Source organism: Podarcis muralis, chromosome 17, assembly GCF_964188315.1.
Source record: "Podarcis muralis chromosome 17, rPodMur119.hap1.1, whole genome shotgun sequence".
In the NCBI taxonomy this organism is placed as follows: domain Eukaryota; kingdom Metazoa; phylum Chordata; class Lepidosauria; order Squamata; family Lacertidae; genus Podarcis; species Podarcis muralis.
Genome location: NC_135671.1, coordinates 29,668,745 through 29,691,243, shown reverse-complemented (window position 1 = coordinate 29,691,243; position 22,499 = coordinate 29,668,745). Strand labels below are relative to the sequence as shown.

The following is a 22,499-nucleotide window of genomic DNA, read 5'->3' as shown; positions in this document are numbered from 1 at the left end:
TTGGAAATGAATGCCACATACTGTATTTTTCGCTCCATAAGACACACCAGACCATAAGACGCACCTAGTTTTTGGAGGAGGAAAACAAGAAGAAAAATCTGAATCCCAGAAGCCAGAACAGCAAGAGGGATTGCTGCACAGTGAAAGCAGCAATCCCTCTTGCTGTTCTGGCTCCTGGGATAGCTGCGCAGCCTGCATGCGCTCCATAAGACGCACACACATTTCCCCTTACTTTTTAGGAGGGAAAAAGTGCGTCTTATAGAGCAAAAAATACGGTATTTTATTTTTACTTTAGTTGCATTTGTTCTTTACATTTCCCCCCTTGCTGGTGGAGTGACGTATTCTGCACTTAGCTGTTTTATTGTGCTCCTGCCCCTTAAAAACATAACCAGACACTGATATTTCACATCCCAGTGCTTTTGACTGCTATGCATGCTTTTTGGCTCCTCTCTTAAATGAGCAGAAAGTAAAAATAGAGGACTAGGCTAGGGAAGCTCTTCTCAATGAAGCATTTGGCTCTCCTTTCTGAGCCCACTCTTCTTTCTTGCTCAGTGCTCATTCCATTTCATGGCTGGTTAACTAGTACAAAGGTAACTGACCTCACTGTTAACTTCTGCTTTTGAAAGGGCACCATTTCCCTTTATTATAGTTCCCAGCAATCATTTATCCTTATCCCCAGAAGCCTTTTTCTCTGATTGCTTCTACTTTGATGCTCAGGCAATCAATATCTCTTCCCCACGTAGTTAAGCAGAGTTGCTCTCTGTGTCGCTTGCATTTTCTTACAGTGTCTGTTATTTTATTATGTCCTCTCACCCTCCCTTATAACAGGCTTAAGGCACTATGGATACCTCACTGACTCTGGACTGATGTCTTCGCCACCTGGGGATCTGTACCGCATATCTTTAAGAGTACAACCACTGGACAATGAATGTGAGATCATGCACTATGAGCCATTGGACAGCAAGTACTCCTCACAGCAGGCCTGGTGCGGTCAATGGACAGCAGATCCCATCTCTCAGAGTTCATGCAGGAACTCCTTGCTCTTCGTCCAGTGGTAGCACCCCAAGCCCAGCTAATGGAAACCTATCTACAAACTCCCAGTTAAAGACATCTCTTGGAGGAGGCGTTGCTCCTCAGAGCAATGTGACCCAGAGCAATATTCACTTAAGTCCCAGGAGGCAAATGGTTACAAATGGGAAGGCCCTCTACCATACGCCACAACCTCCAGGGCCGCCTGCGCCACAGTTTTTGAAGCCAAAGCACCAAGAGCATGGAAACAGTTTAATGACAAGCACAGTTAAAGGTAGGACTTGGGTGTGTGTTTTTGTAATAGTAATTTTGTTTTTGTAATAGTGTGTTTTTTATTTTTTTACACTCTCAGTAATATTATGGCCAGGAAATGATATTTCAGACGTGTTCTTTTACAGCGTGAGGAGACTTCCAAGAATACAGAGGCTTTTTATTTAATACAAGAGGCAACAGATTCCAATGGGTTCTTGTTTAAATCTGAGTTCTGGTATCTTACTTTTCTGCTGGCTTGTTTGTGCAAATAGTCCCACTTGTGTTTGAATCTTTGTTCCTTTTTACCACCATTATCCATTTCTTATTCTCCAACTTACCTTTGGGCACTTGATTTTCCATGTGCAGTACTGCTCTGGTAGAAGCGGTGATACCAATCAGTGATTGCTTTTTAGGAGTTTTAAACTGTTTTTTTAAAAGAAGTTGTAATTGTATTAGGATTGATATGTTTGCTGCCCTTGGCTTATTTGGAGGGAGGAGCAGAGTATAAATCTAATAAGTAATAATAAAGGTAAAGGGACCCCTGACCATTAGGTTCAGTCGTGACCGACTCTAGGGTTGCGGCGCTCATTTCACTTTACTGGCTGAGGGAGCCGGCGTATAGCTCCCGGGTCATGTGGCCAGCATGACTAAGCCGCTTCTGGCGAACCAGAGCAGCGCACGGAAACGCCGTTTACCTTCCTGCTGGAGCGGTACCTATTTATCTACTTGCACTTTGACATGCTTTCGAAGTGCCCCTATTTTCCAGGGACGTCCTTGATTTAGAGAAGTCGTCCCAGTTTCTGATTTGAACCTGAAATGTCCCACTTTTACTTAGGAATTCCCTATGTTCATAGGAGGAATGTTGGAATGGATGGAGCCATCTGAAGGCAATTCTGTATAGGGAAGGTTTTTTAATGTTTGATGTTTTATTATGTTTTTATACATATTGGAAGCTGCCTAGAGTGGCTGGGGCAACCCAACAAGATGTGTGGGTTATAAATATTAAGGTTATCATTATGGGATGGGACGTTCCTCTTTTCATCGGAGAAATGTTGGAGGGTATGCATTACTCCATCAATGCATATGTATATTCTCTTCAAAGATTTGCATGTCAAGGAATAATTTAATGATCTGATCCTCAGAGAGTATGCTTTGAATATTGGAAGAACTAGACCAAGTTCAGTATCTGGAATGCATGATACCTAAATATTAGCCAGTGATTGTTTTGGCATGACCTCAAACAATGCTCTTTTTGTACTTTCAGCATAGCTTTCCTGAAAGTTTGTTGCAGCAGGCCTAAGATTGCATTAAAATGTTTCTGAATATTGCTGAAACTATAATTTCAGTCAACATACTTTTGGTTTGCATATATTGAGCTAATGCATTCACAACAAAATTCACAACGAATTGTTACAATTTCAACAACTTACTTCATGGGGAAAGATTGGAAAGAAGGCTACATAATATAAGGAAAATGTGCATACAATTTACATTCCTTTATCGATGACATCTATTAAAATGTGTCCTCATGTTTCAGAATCTCTTCATAACACAACTTTCCCCCCTCACTATGAAACAACATGTATAAGGGGTGACTAATCCAAATTAGTCACCTGCAGAGTAAACCAACTGAAACCAGTGGGGCTACTCTGAGTATGACTAACACTGCATATCACTCATAGCTCTCAGACTGCTAAGCTGTGTGAGAACAGTGAGTCAGCTATGATGATTTTTGTGCAATTGTCAAGAAAGCCTTTGAATGTGAAGAATAGTGGCATAGGTCTGTGAACAGTGTTATGTGTGCAAAAATGTTAATCAGTAAGCAGCTTGAGCCACACTTGAAATCTCTTTCACATAGTTATTATTTTACTCCTTAGGGCCATTGTTTTTTCATCTGTCACTTGGCATGGTCTGAAAGGAAGTTCATCAGTATGCTATGGGACGCCTTGTACAAAAAGCTGGATTCCATCTTCATTTGTTTTACTCCCCACTTGCTGCCTTTAATCAGTTTCCAGTGGCTCAGTAAGCTCAACCATTGGCGATGTTTTACACTCAAGTGATTAAATGATAAATGCGTATGTTTGTGCTCAACACACAAGGGTCCTTCTTTTCAGCGTCATGCATTCCAGAAGCATTGAAATGGTTAAACCAAACTCAGAAACAAAACAAGATTGAAATCACAAGGGGATCACAGATGGTGACTTAGAGCAATTGGCCGAGGGATTCACTTGAAGCCAATAGAAATAGGTCTGGATGAATTCCTCCAGTATTTGTGCCTCTTGCCAAAAGAACAGAATTTAGCACATAATAGTCTCTGGGCTAAATTCCTGGTGTGTGTGTGTGTGTGTGTAAACTTTTTGAAACCACAGTCAGAATGTGCTTGGGATTTATTTCCCTTGATTTCCATTTAAACTGAAGTGTTTATGTTATTGTTATAAAATGTTCCTTTGGCATAGGTTACTTCACAGAACTTTTCATAGAGTGCATTCTGTGCGTTTCGTACTACTGAGCCCTTGCCAGTCTAAATCCTTCAGAGGAGGCTAGTCCTTGTTTCACAGACCATCCTTGCAAATCCCCAGGACTAACCCTGAAAAGTTCATTGATTTCAGCAATGAGCTCTTGCCTTCTTCACTCTTAATGTAAATCCAGACACCTAGAAAAATTAGAAAACATATCCAAAAGGCCCCAGGGCACTTGCAAACGTCTCTGAAGAGTAGTAGACTGTTCCAAAATGGATCCATTTTACACTAAACACTGTAAAATGCTTTAAACAGTGTTTTCACAGTGCCAAAAATTGTAACAAATTGATCTTGTTATAACCATCATGAATTGGGACAACAGAAAAGGTAAAATACTGAGAAACACCAGGAACAACTGGAGATAACTTTTACCTTCTGCTTCTAAACTATTGTAAGTTGCAGCATTCAATGTTTAAATGAATCATTTCGTATTTTATATGTACTACAAAATGAGATAAATAAGCAAATGAAACTGCTATATGCTTTACAAACTACCATATTTTTTGCTCTATAAGACTCACTTTTTCCCTCCTAAAAAGTAAGGGGAAATGTGTGTGCGTCTTATGGAGCGAATGCTGGCTGTTCAGCTATCCCAGAAGCCAGAACAGCAAGAGGGATTGCTGCTTTCACTGGGCAGCGATCCCTCTTGCTGTTCTGGCTTCTGAGATTCAGAATATTTTTTTCTTGTTTTCCTCCTCCAAAAACTAGGTGCGTTTGTGGTCTGGTGCGTCTTATAGAGCAAAAAATATGTTACTAGTTCTTCCTTGTGTGGCCTAGTGGAAGAGAGTTGGCTTCATCTAACAATGCTGGTGCTGTCTTGTCTATCTGTGGTTTGGATTCAAACGTGAACCAAAATTGAAATAATTTTAAAAAGAGGGTGTGTGTGGAATTGGAGATCACAAAGGTGACCCTGAACTCTTAATTATTTTAGTTACATGGGGGACTTAGCATAAATCAACAAATCCCAATTTGTTTTCAAGCAAAAGGATGTTTACTGTGCAAGCATCAGAGTAGGGTTAAAATTACTGTGCGGCTTGAATCACTGAAATGCAGTAATTGCAGAAGAGCAAAATGGCTATATCAAACAAAAGTTACAGGCTACCCAGACCCACGTTGTCTGGACCAAGAGATGGGGGGCGGGAATCTTGTTGTTTAGTTGTTTAGTCGTGTCCGACTCTTTGTGACCCCATGGACCAGAGCACAGCAGGCACTCCTGTCTTCCACTGCCTCCTGCAGTTTGGTCAAACTCATGTTGGTAGCTTCGAGAACACTATACTGTACAACCATCTCGTCCTCTGTCGTCCCCTTTTCCTTGTGCCCTCCATCTTTCCCAACATCAGGGTCTTTTCCAGGGAGTCTTCTCTTCTCCTGAGGTGGCCAAATATTGGAGCCTCAGCTTCAGGATCTGTCCTTCCAGTGAGCACTCAGGGCTGATTTCCTTAAGAATGGAGAGGTTTGATCTTCTTGCAGTCCAGGGGACTCTCAAGAGTCTCCTCCAGCACCAGAATTCAAAAGGGGGAATCTTACTGTTGCCCTATAAGAAGTGGGGAGAGGCACTTGGGACCTGGTGTAGTAGGACAGAAGCCTAGATATACCAAGAAAATGGTCAAATGCAAATGCTTTATGTGCTCTCTGCAGGGCCGTGTCCCAGGGGAACGGTGTGGGTGGGCTTTGTTGCTGTTGCGATTTCTCCTTTCCGCCCTTGGTGTGTTGTGCTCTGAAATGGTGGTCTTGAGCAGCCTTAATGGATTCAAACTCCTGCTTGTAGAGACTTGTGCTTGGGGCGTTGTTGCTCAGGCCAGTCCACCCATGAGGAAGAGTGAAGCCGCTGAGGTGGTACCCCCAAGTGGAGCCTATATTGGTGCTGAGGTGGTGTAGCAGGCAATGCGGTGCTGTTAGTGCCAGTGGCAGTAGGTGGCGCAGTGGCAGAGGCAATGGTGCGGGTGGCATGGCAGAGTGAGGCGGCACTTCCTGCTTCGCCTCAAGCAGCAAAACGGGACGCTGCACCCCTGGTGTTGCTGGTTGTGCCCTGGGGCCTTTTCTGCGGTGGCTCCTTGTTTGCAGAATACTCTCCCCAGGGAGACTCACCTGGTGTCTTTATTACATATCTTGAGGCACCAGGCAGATACATTCCTCTTTTCCCAAACTTTCGGCTAATTAAACAACCCGTGGCCTTTGAAATTGGGGTGGAGGTTATTGTTTTCGTTTGTTACTATGTTATGTGTTTTGGTATTGTAAACCACACTGTGATTGTCAGATGATGGGCAATATAGAAATTTAATAATTAACAATAATAATGTGTTTGTGTGTGCATGCTCTGTGACATCTGTGTGCATATTGTGCCCCAACATCGCGAGTTCATTGACTGCCTCTGTACATGGAAAGCATGTGAACATTGTTGTCAACACAGCTCTTGCTTAGTTGACATTGGCATCATTTCCAGGGGCATTATGGGAATGCCTACCATTTTTGCATTGTTCTTCTGGCTGCGTTTCCCTCCTTCCCTCCTGGACTGAACATGATTGCAGCCACTGGTCATTCAGCTTCTATAGTAGGGGTGTATCTTCCATCCTTGCAAAAGGTGAACATATTAATTAGGGGATGGTACAATCTGGGATGTTCTCCTGTAATTTTTGTGAACCTTTGCTGCTCTTGGCAACTTCCACACATTCTGTGAAATTATTTATTTTAAGTACAAAGTATGAAGAATAGTTGGCTTTCTTCCAAAGAAACATTTGAAAATGTTTATAAATTATGTTAAACTATCTGGATGGGAGGAGGAAATGGCCATTGTCTTAAACCATCCTACATTTCATGTTTGTTTATTTGCTTTTTGTTTGGGAGATTTTATTGCGTTATGCTATTCAGGCATGTGGGATGCGGGTGGCACTGTGGGTTAAACCACAGAGCGTCGGACTTGCCAATCAGAAGGTTGGTGGTTCAAATCCCTGCGACGGGGTGAGCTCCCGTTGCTCGGTCCCTGCTCCTGCCAACCTAGCAGTTTGAAAGCATGTCAAAGTGCAAGTAGATAAATAGGTACTGCTCCAGCGGGAAGGTAAACGGTGTTTCCGTGTGCTGCTCTGGTTCGCCAGAAGCGGCTTAGTCATGCTGGCCACATGACCCGGAAGCCGGCTCCCTCGGCCAATAAAGCGAGATGAGCGCCGCAACCCCAGAGTCGGCCACGACTGGACCTAATGGTCAGGGGTCCCTTTACCTTTATTCAGGCATAGGCTGTTGTCTGGTTGAGTTGCTTCAACTGTTCATTCTTCTTTGCTGTTTCTTTACTTTTAACCCAGTTAACCACTTCCCCAGCAGGCAAAGGCATACCCTCCCAACATTTTTCTGAGGAAAATTGGGACCTTCTTTTTCATGATGATGATTGTGATGATGATGATGATTTTACTATTTTTTGCCTGCCCATCTGACTGAGTTGCCCCTGCCACTCTGTGCAGCTTCCAACATAAATAAAAACAAAATAAAAAATTTAAACATTTAAAAAACTTCCCTATACTGGGCTGCCTTCAGATATCTTCTAAAGGTTGTTACTTATCTCCTTGGCTTAGGGCTCACATACCCTCCAACTACCCATAGTGTAATTAAAGGAGCAAACCCTTTATAGTATTCTAGAATAAACCAATCATAACAAAAGTAGACTAACAAACAGTAACTACGGTAAGCAAAGAGTTTATAGTGATGAACATAATAGAGTGAAGGGAATATATCAAGAAGACATGCAAAAAGTACGCAGGATGAGTTCTCTCCCTCTTCATTCAGGAATGTGTAAATGTGGATGACTGTTCTATTGAAATTGGAAATGGCATTAAGAGTTGCCACAATTCTGCATGCCTCTTAAGTGCATAGCATATGCTGTCAATGAAGCATACCATGTATAATAATGGCACAAACATGCCATAGAGGTGTTCCAAAAATATGTGCTCATTTGTAATTTCCTCTAGGAAATTATTTTCTTTTTCACACACACTACAATAAGAATAAGTTGTTTTAGTGCTGTGGGGGAGTTCAAGTATTATGTAGAAGTGAATTAGTGGTGGCAATTCTTGTTTTAGAAAAAGGAAGCAATGTTAGATTACTTTTGAGCTCAGTCGTTTCTTGATATGAGTCTACACACAATTACACGTGGCTGAGTGTCAATTCATACGTTGAACCCACCACAAAACGAGGTTCCCAATTTTTGAACCAGTCCCTGTAGCTTCATCACCATTTTGATCTCCAGCAATTAGCAGATGTTAATAATGCTCATCTCCATACGATGAAAATCTTTACTAGCTGATTTAATGCAAATCAATAAGCAGGCTAGGACAGTTAAAGGAGACAGGCCAGGCCAGTTATTTTTCTGACTGGTTGCTAAGCCAACCATGGAGAGCCTCCTGAAAACTGTCTTTCCTTGGGAATGCTCTATATGCTGCTATAGATCATCCACAATCCCATGGAGATTCTTCATCTCCACCAGCCATTATCTGGTCAGCCTGTAGTGGCATCATGATTCTTCATCTGTTTGGAAGCTCTCTACGGCCACAGTGGACATTAACGGCAGCCCATTGTAGTGAATGTAATGTGTGAGCTACTCTTAGATGTGTGAAACCCTCCTATTGAAAAGTATTGTGTCAGAAAAGCTCTGCCGATATTGTTTGATCTGTGATTATTATTTCACTTGAAGATGCTGGATGGGCGGGTATGTATGATATACTCCTTCACCCCCTGAACACAGCAGAACTTATTTCAGAGTAAACATGGATAGGCTTGTGCTGTCAGAGTCTACCTTGAACTAACCATGAGTGTGAAAATAATTAGATATTGCAACATCTGTAGTGTTTTATTCTACCTTCACCATAACAATGATATCCAATTAGTAATATAAATGGAGAGGAATAAAAATATAAGGTATTTGTACAAAAGTTGCATTGAAAAAGGCTGTAACAATAGACTGTGGTCTTAAAGTGTTTTGTATTAAAATGCATAATTTATTGATTTGTGGGAGTGTAATATTTCCCCCCAGTTTGAATAAGGCTAGCTGAGAAACAGCAATCCAGTTTTAAAGCAAATATAACCAGTTCACATCATATACAGTAAAAGTCATCCCAAACAGTACATGAATAATCATGGGCAGATTTCTTCCACATGAATTTTGTCATGAACTCCTTCATTGTGCGGCAAACTATCAGTTCAGAAAAGGTCAGAATGATTTGAATGGATTCCTCTCAGACCACTAAAGCAGATAGATTTGCTAGAAAGGGATCAGTTTCAAAAGGTTATCTATAATTATAGTAACTATGTATTTATCTCTCTCGTTTATGCCATGTGGTACAGCCAGATTGCCAAATATGGATACATCATATTTACAGAATGTGAAATAAGAAGAAAGTGTTGCAGCATTACTTTCATGCTCATACACCTCAGCATGACATCAGCATATTTAGTCTATGGACATTTCTAGACTATGTGGTTTTTGTGCAGAGAATGTGTGGCGACTACTCATTTGCTGGGTGCATTCCAGACAACATCGCCTCAGCAAGCATCTGCGATCCAATCCCAAATACTCCAAACTGCAACAAACTCTTTCTCCCCCTTCTCCTTGTAAATGTACCTATTTTTCTCTTGAGTGCTGTGCAAATTGCACAAATAATAATACTACCCACACACTGTATATGCCCCCCCTATAACCCCCTCAATAAAATTCAAGGAAATAATTAACAAATTAATCAACAGTTGATTAGGGGTCTAGGGAGACCAGGAGAGTCTCCTAAATCAGAGGTTTTCAACTTTTCTGAGTCCATGGCTCCCTTGACCAACTACATTCTTATTTGCAGCTTTCCTGTGGGGCTCAGGAGTCCAGTTATGCCTGCAGGGCTGGCAGCCTCTCACCCTTTTTCAAACACCTTCCCTTGTGGAGTGTTCCCTCTGCCTCCTCCCCTCTCCATAGCTGTCAACTGTCCCTTATTTGGCGGGAAACTCCCTTATCCCAGCGCTGTGTCCTGCTGCTGTCCCTTATTGATGATGTCCCTTAAATTTCCTGGGTTTCAAAGGAAGCAGCTCATCTCCCTCCCTCCCTGCCGGCCAGGGAGGAGGGAGGCTCCAACTGTGTTGCTTGGCTGCCCGGCCCCCTTCTGCCTCCTCTCACCAGCCCCGGCCCCCAGGAGCCCCTCCCCGCCGGGACTGAGGAGCCTTGAGAGCAGAGCGAGGGCAACCATAGAGAAAGCAGTTCAGAGAGAGGAGGCGGAGGCGCTGGCAGGTGTTCCAAGGGCTAACCATAGAGGAGGAAAGCGGAGGAAGGACCGCAAGCGCTTCTTCCATAGATTTGTAGTGGTAGACTAGCATAGATGGTCTGATCTGCGGGTTTACTTCGGGTGCTATTTCCCCCCCCCCTTCCTCCCGCCCCACCTGATGGAACTGAGAGCTGCAGGTGGAGCACGAGAGAAAAGATACAGAACTGCAGCAGCATCTTCGTAGCCTGGTATTCGTTTTGCGCGAAAAGTGGTTGCTGCTTGTAGTTATTTAACTGCAGTGTTTCATCAGCTGGTGTCTTGAGCAGCAACCTCTGGAAACAAAGGGCCAAAAACCGGCGCTGCTCTCCCAAATTATCTGGTCTCTTTTAACTTCGCATTTCAGCTGGTTGTCTAAAATCCCTTATTTTGGCTGCTGATCCCTTATTTCCGAGGCGGCTGGTCCCTTATTTTCAAATCTGTAAGTTGACAGCTCTGCCCCTCTCCCCTCTCCTTGGGAGTCCTCTGGGCAGCCATTGCTGCTGCCCCTGGTCTCTGAGCTGCCCCAAAGAGAGGTGCCTCCTTACACTGCCCCACAGGGGCCTGGGACTTGTCTGTCCATTCCCAACAGCAAGGGCTAGTGAACAGGTTGACTGGGCTCCCTCGCCCTTGCTTGCTTGCTTGCTTACTCTGAGGCCGCTTCAGCTCATGGCAACCAGCACCTCCTGACCAGCCATTTGCCTGCAGAGCTTGTAGCCAGGACTGGTGCAGCAAAGAGCTGTACAAGCCTTTGGGAGGCAGAGATGCAAGGGGGCATCAGAGGAGGGAGAGAGGGAAGGAAGGAAAGAGGAGCAGAGGCCAGTGTTGCCCACGGTGCACCGGACCACCATTCAAGGCACCCCAGGGGGCCATGGCACACTGGTTGAAAACCATGGCCCTAAATGACCCACCCCAAAGCCCACCCACATCCTGTCAGAGGCCTGGTGCCTCCTTCCCAAAGCTCAGGAAGTTCCTGCCTGTCATAGGGAGGGAGCTGTGATGCTCGTGCAAATAATAATAATAATAATAATAATAATAATAATAATAATAATTTTTATTTATACCCCGCCCTCCCCAGCCAAGGCCGGGCTCAGGGCGGCTAACAAGCAATAATAAAAACAAATTGAATGAATACAACTTAAAAACAAAATTAAAATACAACATTAAAATATTAAAACATTAAAATATTAAAATGTAGCCTCATCGCAGGAGGAGAAGGAAAGGAAAAAAGAAAGAGGGAGGGAAACAAATTGGCTCCAAGCCAAAGGCCAGGCAGAACAACTCTGTCTTACAGGCCCTGCGGAAAGAAATCAGATCCTGCAGAGCCCTGGTCTCATGAGGCACAGCGTTCCACCAGGCCGGAGCCAGTGTTGAAAAGGCGCTGGCTCTGGTTGAGGCTAATCTAACTTCCTTAGGGCCTGGGACCTCTAGGGTGTTGCTATTTATGGACCTTGAGGCTCTCCGTGGGGCGTACTGGGAGAGGCAGTCCCGTAGGTACGAGGGTCCTAGGCCGTGAAGGGCTTTAAAGGTCAAAACCAGCACCTTAAATCTGACCCTGTACTCCACCGGGAGCCAGTGCAGCTGGAAAAGCAGTGGGTGAATATGTTTCCTCTCCCCATCACCCTTGCAAGCTGGCACATCTGGCTCTAACTGTTTCCCACGAAAAATATCACCACACGCCACTGATCACAAGACATCATTGGAATGGCAGTGCCCATCAATGGGGGGGGGGAGCCCCCTTAAATATTTTTTTGGGGGGGAGGCAAAGGGATCTCGGCCCCTAGGAGTTCTTATTGTATCACTCTGTCATTTGCGACAAGAGTTTAAATAATGCAATATGTATGTTTCCTGTATGCTCCTAGTGGTTTTTTGTTTTTCTGTGTAAGCTTTTCCAGCATATGATGTATCTTCTGCTATGTCTTCTGCAATCTTGAACATACACCAATCATTAAGTACGAGGAAAGTTATTCACTGGTATGTCAAAATAGCCGCATGGCCAATGCTGTGCAGATTGCTCAGCCCAAAGAGCCGCTGTGGGAATGAATCACAAATGAGAGGATCACAGCTATCATAAATATATTTGACATCATTTGCACGAACATTAAATACGGCCCATGGACACGTTGCACAATTGCCTTCAAAGCCGGCTTTGATTTTTGTAAAATCCATTTGAATCAAATTGTGATGACACAAAATTTATAACATCCTACATAGCAGTTCTTAGTATCATCATCATCATCATCATCATCATCATTTTACAGTTGAGATTTCAGTTTATATTCCTTAAGGCTGAACAGTTTAAACAATGAAAAGGTTTGCAGTTGTACTGTAATGCCATTGTGCCAAAATGGAAATTTGTTCTACGTGCATGAGGCAAGAAAGATACGTATTTTAATCTATCCAAAAATACATTTCATAAATTTATCCAGTTATATTTTTGGCTCAGCTATATCCTATGTTTTTTTCCTTACTTCATTTAATTTAACCCCGCTTTGGGGTATATATGATTTCCAGTGGGAAACCAGCACATCCTAAATCAATATTTAGGATAGTCATCTGTTCTACTTTACAGAGAACAGTCCTCTGTTTGAAGGGATGACTTGAGGATGGTTATGTATTTGAAGGAGAGTCTAGTCCAAATCCAGTTTACAGATAAAGCAACCATGACAAGGGAGGGCAGAGCAGGGGCCTTGAAGCTGCCCATCAACAGTTAGACCATGGGTAGGCAAACTAAGAAGGGATGCGGGTGGCGCTGTGGGTTAAACCACAGAGTCTAGGGCTTGCCGATCAGAAGGTCGGCGGTTCGAATCCCCGCGACGGGGCGAGCTCCCGTTGCTCGGTCCCTGCTCCTGCCAACCTAGCAGTTTGAAAGCACGTCAAAGTGCAAGTTGATAAATGGGTACTGCTCCAGGCGGGAAGGTAAACGGCGTTTCCGTGCACTGCTCTGGTTCGCCAGAAGCGGCTTAGTCATGCTGGCCACATGACCCGGAAGCTGTCTGCGGACAAACGCCGGTTCCCTCGGCCAATAAAGCGAGATGAGCACCGCAACCCCAGAGTTGGTCACGACTGGACCTAATGGTCAGGGGTCCCTTTAATTTTATCTTAGGCAAACTAAGGCCCAGGGGCCAGATCCGGCCCAATCACCTTCTAAATCCAGCCCGTGGATGGTCCGGGAATCAGCGTGTTTTTACATGAGTAGAATGTGTGCTTTTATTTAAAATGCACCTCTGGGTTATTTGTGGGGCATAGGAATTGGTTCATTTTTTTTTTTCAAAATATAGTCTGGCCCCCCACCCCAAGGTCTGAGGGACAGTGGACTGGCCCCCTGCTGAAAGGTTTTGCTGTCCCCTAAGTTAGACCTTGGCTGGTGCACAGATCTGGCTTCATTGTCTCCAGGTTACAGTCATCTCCACTGTGATGAAATGTAGATTTGCATCAAAACATAATAATCAGCAAATGCTTTTTTGCAAATCTGTATCCTCTTTTTTTGGTGATGCATTTTCTCTTTTTTGGCATTGAATAAGTGGCTATACTAAGTATTGCGATAAAAAGCTATCTCAATTTTAAAAATTAGCTGCAGCCCAATTGATCTGGGGTGAAATGTTAATTGATTGAAAAGTATTAAGATGTTACAGCGCTAATTTTAACAGCTCACAAAAGCACATGTGTACAATAGCTATTTATACACTTCCGTCTCTGCAACTCTTCATATTCTCCCACCATTCATTCTTTGCAAATTGTGCGTCGTTTTGGCATTTCCAATATTGTTTCCTCACAGCCATTATATGAAAAGTGGTTCAGGGGCCAATTTCAGATTCTAAACAATGCATATTCTGAGTAAATAGCATTCGGGGGGGTGGGCAAATCTGTGGTTTAAGATGTTATTTCAAATAAATACGGTAATTTCTGGCAAGAAGGAAGGCTGAGGCCAGGAACAGAAGTAGTCTTTACAAGGTCTGAGGTATTCAAAATGGCCTTAATCCTACCTCTTTTTCTCACTGGCTTTGTAGATGGTAAGTCAGCCCACTTTAACATAAAGGAATGAGCTGCCACTATACGTGTGTGTGTGGATGTGCACACCGCAGTAACAAAAGTCCAAAGAAATTTCAATTAATTAGCATGCTTTGGGCTAATGAACTGATAGCAATGAAAGAAAAATGCTGACATACGTAGTTCACAATACGTAGGAACAATGTGGGTTTTAAATATTTGGGTCTCTTTGTATGATTTTTCCAGTTTGTTTCTCTGAGATGTCAAGGATCAAGTATGAAAAGACATGTGTAAGTCTTTGTTTAGTTCAAGATGCATTAACATCTAGACTTTTAAGGAGCTAAAAAAAGGAGAAAATGGGCTCTTTCTTTCTTTCTTTCTTTCTTTCTTTCTTTCTTTCTTTCTTTCTTTCTTTCTTAAATTCACCTTCTGTAGAGTGTTACAGTTAAGCAACTTCAGGTCCAATAGGAGCAAGTACAAAGAAAATTTAGCCAAAAATTATGAATTACTCATAAACTCTTTTCTGCATCTCCCCACTCTAAACACTCTCCATCCATGTCCGCAACCACAACATACAATAAGGTGTGGAATATGCTTAGCAGCCACTTAGCAATGACGTAAAGGTAAAGGGACCCCTGACCATTAGGTCCAGTCATGGCTGACTATGGGGTTGCGGCGCTCATCTCGCTTTATTGGCCGAGGGAGCCGGCGTACAGCTTCCGGGTCACGTGGCCAGCATGACTAAGCCGCTTCTGGCGAACCAGAGCAGCGCACGGAAATGCCGTTTACCTTCCCGCTGGAGCGGTGCCTATTTATCTACTTGCACTTTGACGTGCTTTTGAACTGCTAGGTTGGCAGGAGCTGGGACCGAGCAACGGGAGCTCACCCCATCGTGGGGATTCGAACCACCAACCTTCTGATCGGCAAGTCCTAGGCTCTGTGGTTTAACCCACAGCGCCACCTGCGTCCCTTTTATTTTCACATTAGTTTGTGATTAAAAACAAAAAATCCACACAAAAATTTGAATTCCTTTCTCCTAATATACACATTTTTCTATGCAATGTTGCCCAGTATATGCATTTCCCCCAAGCAATTTCCACAAATATACCGTAATGCATTTTTCTTATTTCCACCAATAAGCATTTTTAGGTGCACATTTTCCTAATATTTGCTTTTTTCATATGCAGTTTTTGGTTGGAGGACTGCATCACAAATTTTGGAGAAGTGCAATTTCCTAAGTGTAGCTGAATTTCAGTTTGCATATGGATTTGGGAAGTAGAAATTAGATAGAATTTTGATTATTATATGGCCCTTCTTCATAAGAACTGACCAGAGCTCCATAATTGCAGGAGTACAAATAGCTGATTTCTGCTACTGCAAGTAAATTACTCTCAGAATAGCCTTTTAGATGATAAATAACAACCCAACTTCTCTAGTGCTGAGATGTGCCAAAGCACTGGAACCATGTTCTATAGTTGTACATTGCTTTCTTCATGAGCCTGGAAGCACAAAACACTGGGTTGAACTTAAGGCTGGTAAATTTACCAAAACAAACACTGCAGTTGTCTCTGCATAAGTATGACCTAAGAACTCTGCTGTCGTAATACAGAAGTATTTTAAGATTATTTAAATCTAAGAAAACCAAATGTGAAAAGCACCTTATTTCCATTGAGAAAATATTCCTTTTTCCTAGTCTTTTTTTGCATACAGTTTCAAGCTCGAGCTGCTATAGAAAACTCATCTTTGAAAGTTCCCAATATGCATGCTTGAAATGTATATAACAGTTAACAAGATTATCACTTGAAGAAACAGTTTATTTTTTCTGTAAAGTTTTTTTAAGGCAAGGAAATGTATTGATATTTAATTAAGCATGAAGCTCTCAAATGAACCATGGAAGCAATAGCTAAACTAATTAACTGAACATAAAGGCTTTCAGAATAAATATGTTATGTGGGCTGTATACTTATTATTTCTGCCTGATTAAATTGACACCCGGGATAAAATTCTCATGTAAGCTTTTCAGAAAGACAGTGTTAAATCTTTCCCCCCTTAATGTTGGGATAGAAAAGAAAATCTCCATTTATAATTCTGGCAAGCCTGGATGGCATATTTAGCTCAAGCACATCAGGTTTTAATTTAGGATCCTTTTGTAATGCATTTGATTTGGGAAGCAAAGCATGACAGGGAGCTTCTTGTCACCTCTAGCTATTTGCATTTCTATTTACATGAGGCACAGTTTCCTCTAATTCTTTTGATGTTGTGGCATGCAACCTTCCCCTTTCTAGTAGCAAGGTTTAAGGGCTATTTTAATTTGATTGCAGATATTTGCTGCTTAAGAAGAGTGGTGATCTACTGTTGGACTTGGGTGCCTCCAGGCTGACTGTATTTTGCGGGAGGGATTCAAAAACATACTGTCAGTTTAGGTTTGCACTGTTAAAGTGGATTAAAGGGCTTTGTTGGCCTAGTACACCGCATGCCTAGGGAGGGGCTCTCTCCAACCAAGTACCGTATTTTTCGCTCTATAAGACGCACATTTTCCCCTCCAAAAATTAAGGGGAAACGTGTGTGCGTCTTATGGAGTGAATGCAGGCTCCTTAGCTTCAGCGATAGCAACACGAAGCCTCTGAAGCGCAGTGGGAGCGCTCCCGCCTCACTCCAAAGGCTTCGTGTTGCTTTCGCTGAAGCCTGGAGAGCGAGAGGGGTCGGTGCGCACCGACCCCTCTTTCTCTCCAGGCTTCAAAGATAGCCGCTTGAAGCCTCCGGAGTGAAGCGGGAACTCCCGCTGTACTCCGGAGGCTTAGGGTTCCTTTCGCTGAAGCCAGGAGAACAAGACTCTCCTGGCTTCAGGGATAGCCGCCTGAAGCCTCCGGAGGCTTTGGGTTGCCTTCACTGAAGGCGAAGGCAATGGGGGAGGGAGAGAGCTGCACAGCGCCCCTTCAGCTAAGCGGGAGGAGAAATGGAAGGGGCTCCGTTTCTCCTGCTGCTTCGCTGAAGGCATGCTGCGCAGAGAGGGGGAGAATTATTTTTTTCTTGTTCTCCCCCTCCAAAACAAGGTGCATCCTATGGTCGGGTGCGTCCTATAGAGCGAAAAATACGGTAACTGCTGCACACATGTCTTTTGCACCACACGGATCTCACTGCCACCTCCAGCGGTGACTTGATCAGAAGAAAGGCAGGTAAGTGGTGCATTCGCACTGCACCATCTCCAGATTTCCCCAGACATATGGCAGCCCTACATTAGTTTCACCCACTGCTTAGGTGAGCACTGTGTCCAACATGGGCTTCTGAGTCGTCCATATGTTGCATGTCATTCCCTCTTTCTTTTTCTCATTTTTCCTGAAGAAGAGGGTAGAACTGTCAAACCAAACTGGAGTGCCAGCTGAGAGTGCACGATTCAGAGTAGGACCATTCTGAGCTGAAACTAGCCTAATCAAAGTCCTGTATCTGACATTCGTGAGCTTCTAGCTTCTGTGTTCTTTCATTGGGGAATGTAAAGGTAAAAGGGACACCCGGACCATTAGGTCAAGTCGTGGCTGACTCTGGGGTTGCGGCGCTCATCTTGCTTTATTGGCCGAGGGAGCTGGCGTAAAGCTTCCAGGTCATGTGGCTAGCATGACTAAACCGCTTCTGGCGAACCAGAGCAGGCACGGAAACGCCATTTACCTTCCCTATTTATCTACTTGCACTTTGACATGCTTTCAAACTGCTAGGTTGGCAGGAGCAGGGACTGAGGAATGGGAGCTCACCCCGTTGCGGGGATTCGAACCACCGACCTTCTGATCGGCAAGCCCTAGGCTCTGTGGTTTAACTCACAGCGCCACCCGCGTCCCTTATTGGGGAATGTAGTTTCCCCCAACTATGAAACCCTTGCCCATTGGCCATGTTTTCACATTTTCAAATGGGAGATCACAGAGATCATAACTCATCCAGTGGCTATGAATGTTCCAGCTCCACTTGGGCTCAGGTATGTAGTAAACACATTGGCCTTTCTCAGACCTTTGTTAAAGTGCACCCATTAACCACAGTTAATAAACCATAGTTGAGCTGTGGGGCCAGGTTCAGATGATCAGTTTAGTTTGAACTATGATTAACTAAACCATGGTTTATAAACCATAACTTAAAACGTCATGAGAACCAGGCCATTAATGGGTCTGGCAAATGCTGGAATAACCATTTATGTATTGTGTCTGTTTCTAGGATAATCAGTGGCATTCCTTTGTGAAACACTGGCAATATTTCAACGGCTTGAGCTGGAAGCTTTACAATGACATGTCTGCCTTTTTTGACCGAACAACAGATTTTCACCCTGGGTTATACTACCTGTCTCCAGTTATGAGCATGTGTTGTTTTGTTTTGTTTTGTTTTGTTTTGTTTTGTTTATATCCCAACTTTCTCAGAGTGTAGGAGCGAAGGTGGCTTACAACATGAATCACAAACAGATAGGTGTATTTTTTTTATAAAATATTTATTAAATTTTATAACAATTAATGATACAAATCTCATTCATCGTGTTATTTACAATTTTTTTGTAAACTCAGCTCCCCCTCTGCTGAGTTATTTAGTTTTATTTATCGTATCCTGCTTTTTCTACACAAAAATAAAATCCCTTATTATTTCTCTAAAATACCTGTTACTCAAATGAAGTTGTGAAAGTTTATTCAAATCCTGCCAGTGAATCCAGTCCATTCTGTTGTTTCTGCAAATAAACTGTAAATGGTTCCCAGACTCTTTTGAAGTCCTTTTTGTCCTTCTCTCATAGTTTGTCTGTTAGCTTAGCCAATTCTGCATAGTTCATCAGCTTTTCGTGCCATTGTTCCTTTGATGGTATTTCTTCCGTCTTCCAATATTGTGCAATCAAGATTCTTGCCTCTGTTGTAGCATACATAAATAATGTCCATTTTTCTTTTGGTAGCTCTTGATTTGAGACACCTAACAAAAAGGCTTCAGGGTGTTTGACAAAATTCATTTTAAACATTTTTTTCAATTCATTCTATATCATTTCCCAATATTTTTAATGCATTTGCATTCCCACCACATATGATAAAATGTTCCTTCCTTTTCCTTACATCTCCAACATCTGTTATTTTCTTTCCTAAACATCTTTGCCATTTTCACTGGTGTGACATACCATCTATACATCATTTTCATGCAATTCTCTCTTAATAGTATGCAATCTGTGAATTTTATATCAACTTTCCATAATTTTCCCCAACTTTCAAGTTGGATGTTGTGTCCCACATCCTAAGCCCATTTAATCATAACTTATTTAACCTCTTCATTTTTAGTTTCCCACTCTAAAAGATACTACTGTATATGCTTTTTTGAACAATTTAACATTCTCTTCCACTATTTCTTTTTTAAATCTGGAGATTATATAACTAAACCCCTTTTTATTGTCTTCCTTTAAAATTTCATTTAATTGCCTATGGTGTAATCAACTTTGTAAATAGTCTTTCAGCTCATCATACTCTTTTAATTTGAGGTTACCTTCTTCTTCTGTTAATAACTCTCTATATGTCAACCAGCTTACTGTTTTGGTCAACTTAAGTGAAAATGCTTCAGTGGGTGACAGCCACCATGGTGTTTTCTGCTCTAACAGATCTTTATATTTCCCCCACACTCTTATTAATGACTTTCTTATTATAGGGCTTGAAAAACCTTTATGTATTTTCCCTTTCCCGTAAATATGAGTGCCAGCCAAATCTATCGTCATGTCCTTCTAATTCTAACTCTTCTTTTTCTAATTTTATCCAATCCCGTATCCAAACAAGACATGCTGCTTCAAAATACAATTTCAAATAGGTGTATTTTTAAAGCACTATCAGTTGTAAATACTAAAAAGCAATTGAATGACCATATTAAAAACACTGAATCAGAATAACTTAAAACCATTTTAAAACACAAGAGGGGAAGAAAATATACAACACCCACCATGAGAAGACCCTGGCACAGCAGCCAATGAGTGACCAAAGGCCTGTCTAAACAAAGAAGTAGTTGCCTGTCAGCAAAAGAAAAGCAAAGAGAGGGCCAGCCTAGACTCCTGTGGAAGGAAGTTCCACAGTCTGTGTTCTCCTGAGATAACAGCTGCATCTCTGCACAGCACTGGCTGAGAAAGCCTTATTCCCACAGCTATAAGATGCATGATTGAATACCTACATTGGCTCACAGTATGTTTCTGAGCACAATTCAAAGTGTTAGTGCTGACCTTGAAAGCCCTAAACGGCCTCGGTCCAGTATACCTGAAGGAGCATCTCCACCCCCATCGTTCTACCCGGACACTGAGGTCCAGCACCGAGGGCCTTCTGGCGGTTCCCTCACTGCGAGAAGCCAAGTTACAGGGAACCAGGCAGAGGGCCTTCTCGGTAGTGGCGCCCTCTCTGTGGAACGCCCTCCTACCAGATGTCAAAGAGAACAACAACTACCAGAATTTTAGAAGACATCTGAAGGCAGCCCTGTTTAGGGAAGCTTTTAATGTTTGATGTATTACAGTATTTTAATATTTTTTTGGAAGCTGCCCAGAGTGGCTGGGGAAGCCCAGCCAGATGGGTGGGGTATTAATAATAATAATAATAATAATAATAATAATAATAATAATTACACATGAAGTTCCTTTGACAGCTGTCCTTCCACACACTTTCAAGTGTATTTCAGCAGCCATAAGGCTTAGACATTTCATTTAAAGATGACATGAAAGCTGAGATTCTCGAGCTGCAAACACTGACTGGATGCAGGACCTTAAACTGGCAATAGTATGGCATACAGAAATGCACTCTAGCACAAATTGCTAAGTGGACTGGCATGATTTTATTATAGTGCTTTAGTAAATTGAGTAGTGATTGAGTAGTGATGTATGGAAGTGAGAGCTGGACCATAAGGAAGGCTGATTGCCGAAGAATTGATTCTTTTGAATTATGGCGCTGGAGGAGACTCTTGAGAGTCCCATGGACTGCAATAAGATCAAACCTATCCATTCTGAAGGAAATCAGCCCTGAGTGCTCACTGGAAGGACAGATCCTGAAGCTGAGGCTCCAGTACTTTGGCCACCTCATGAGAAGAGAAGACTCCCTGGAGAAGACACTGATGCTGGGAAAGATGGAGGGCACAAGGAGAATGGGGCGACAGAGGACGAAATGGTTGGACAGTGTTTTCGAGGTTACCAGCATGAGTTTGACCAAACTGCGGGAGGTAGTGGAGGACAGAAGTGCCTGGCGTGCTCTGGTCCATGGCGTCACGAAGAGTCGGACACGACTAAATGACTAAACAACAAAAGTAAATTGAGATCTTGGAAAAAACATTTAGGTCAACTGCCCTTGGTTGTGCCAGCCATGAATTTTGCAATGTGGAAAAATTATTGTGACCCATTAGAATGCTGGCACCAATAATTGCTTCATATGTGTGTCTTATAAGATTAATGGCAAAACTGAGGGATTTTGTGGGATATGTGAAGAATGCATCGCTTATCTGAAGACGAGCAGAGATGTGCAATGTAAGGTGGGTGATATTGCTAGGGAGGGTTTGTGGGAGGTGAAATGCTATAAAAGGCCAATGTGTTCTTTTTGTAGAATATTTACCAGTAATTCATCATTTAGCTTGCTATTCATAAGTACAAAGTAACTTTCCATCACTTTAAAATAAGATAAGGTATGTACTAAAAATATTCACAGGATCTCTTCAAACGTGACTTTGTGTACCCTGGTTTACCTCGAAGTCTTGGATAGTATTTTCCTGTTTAATTACCTCTCCCAAATTGCCCAATAATAATAATAATAAATTTCCCTTTGTCATATCCTCCCCTTCTTGTTATATTTTGATTTTTCCCTCGTCTCTCATTTATTCCTGAGCTGCTCTTCATGCATTTGCCATGCTTGGGTATCCAGATCAGTCTAGGAATAAGAAACACAATGGCAGGTTTCAGTGCCTTCTGGATATGCCTTTGAGTTTACTGCCTGCCATGCAAGCTGTAGAACAGATTTGTACAATTAGATCTATTTGCTTATAGGCACCTTGCCTAATGTTAAAGTAGCAGCCTTTATAAAAGCGGGATATAAATAAACAATGTTCCCCAGAATCAGGACTCAAAGCAGCTTGCAAAAATTAAAACAACACAGATGAACCACAGAAAGCTAAAAACATGCAAAAAAAATCATAATACTTAAAACATAATTAAACTATAACAGAATTACAGCAATATAAAAACAGGTATGTTAAAATACAGATATTAAAAACTGCACTATCAAAAGTCCTTTGCCTTAAAAGAATCAGTTACCAAAAGCATGTTGGAATGAAACTGTCTTCACCTGCTAGCAGAAGCGCAACAAGGAGGAAGCCAGGCAGCTCTGTTTTATAATTAATTAACATATAATTAATTAACAAATATACATTTGGATATTCAGTTAAACTTTATCATTACATTGAACTCTTAAGTAATATAATATGCACATTTGTCTGG

General features: G+C 42.4%; 1 protein-coding gene across 4 annotated transcripts in view; it reads left to right on the top strand.

Annotated features, from left to right (window-relative positions):
• The window catches only part of GLIS3 (GLIS family zinc finger 3), a 194,155-nt gene that overhangs the window by 21,660 nt on the left and 149,996 nt on the right, over nt 1-22,499 (top strand). For 3 of the 4 annotated variants that reach the window (XM_077921035.1, XM_077921033.1, XM_077921034.1), the window contains exon 2: nt 829-1,303. The exons of the other annotated variant lie outside the window; for it this stretch is intronic. In XM_077921035.1, coding sequence (XP_077777161.1) covers nt 925-1,303 — 379 coding nt within the window. In that variant the 5' untranslated portion in view covers nt 829-924. The remainder of the gene's footprint in view (nt 1-828; nt 1,304-22,499) is intronic. 4 annotated transcript variants of the gene reach the window in all.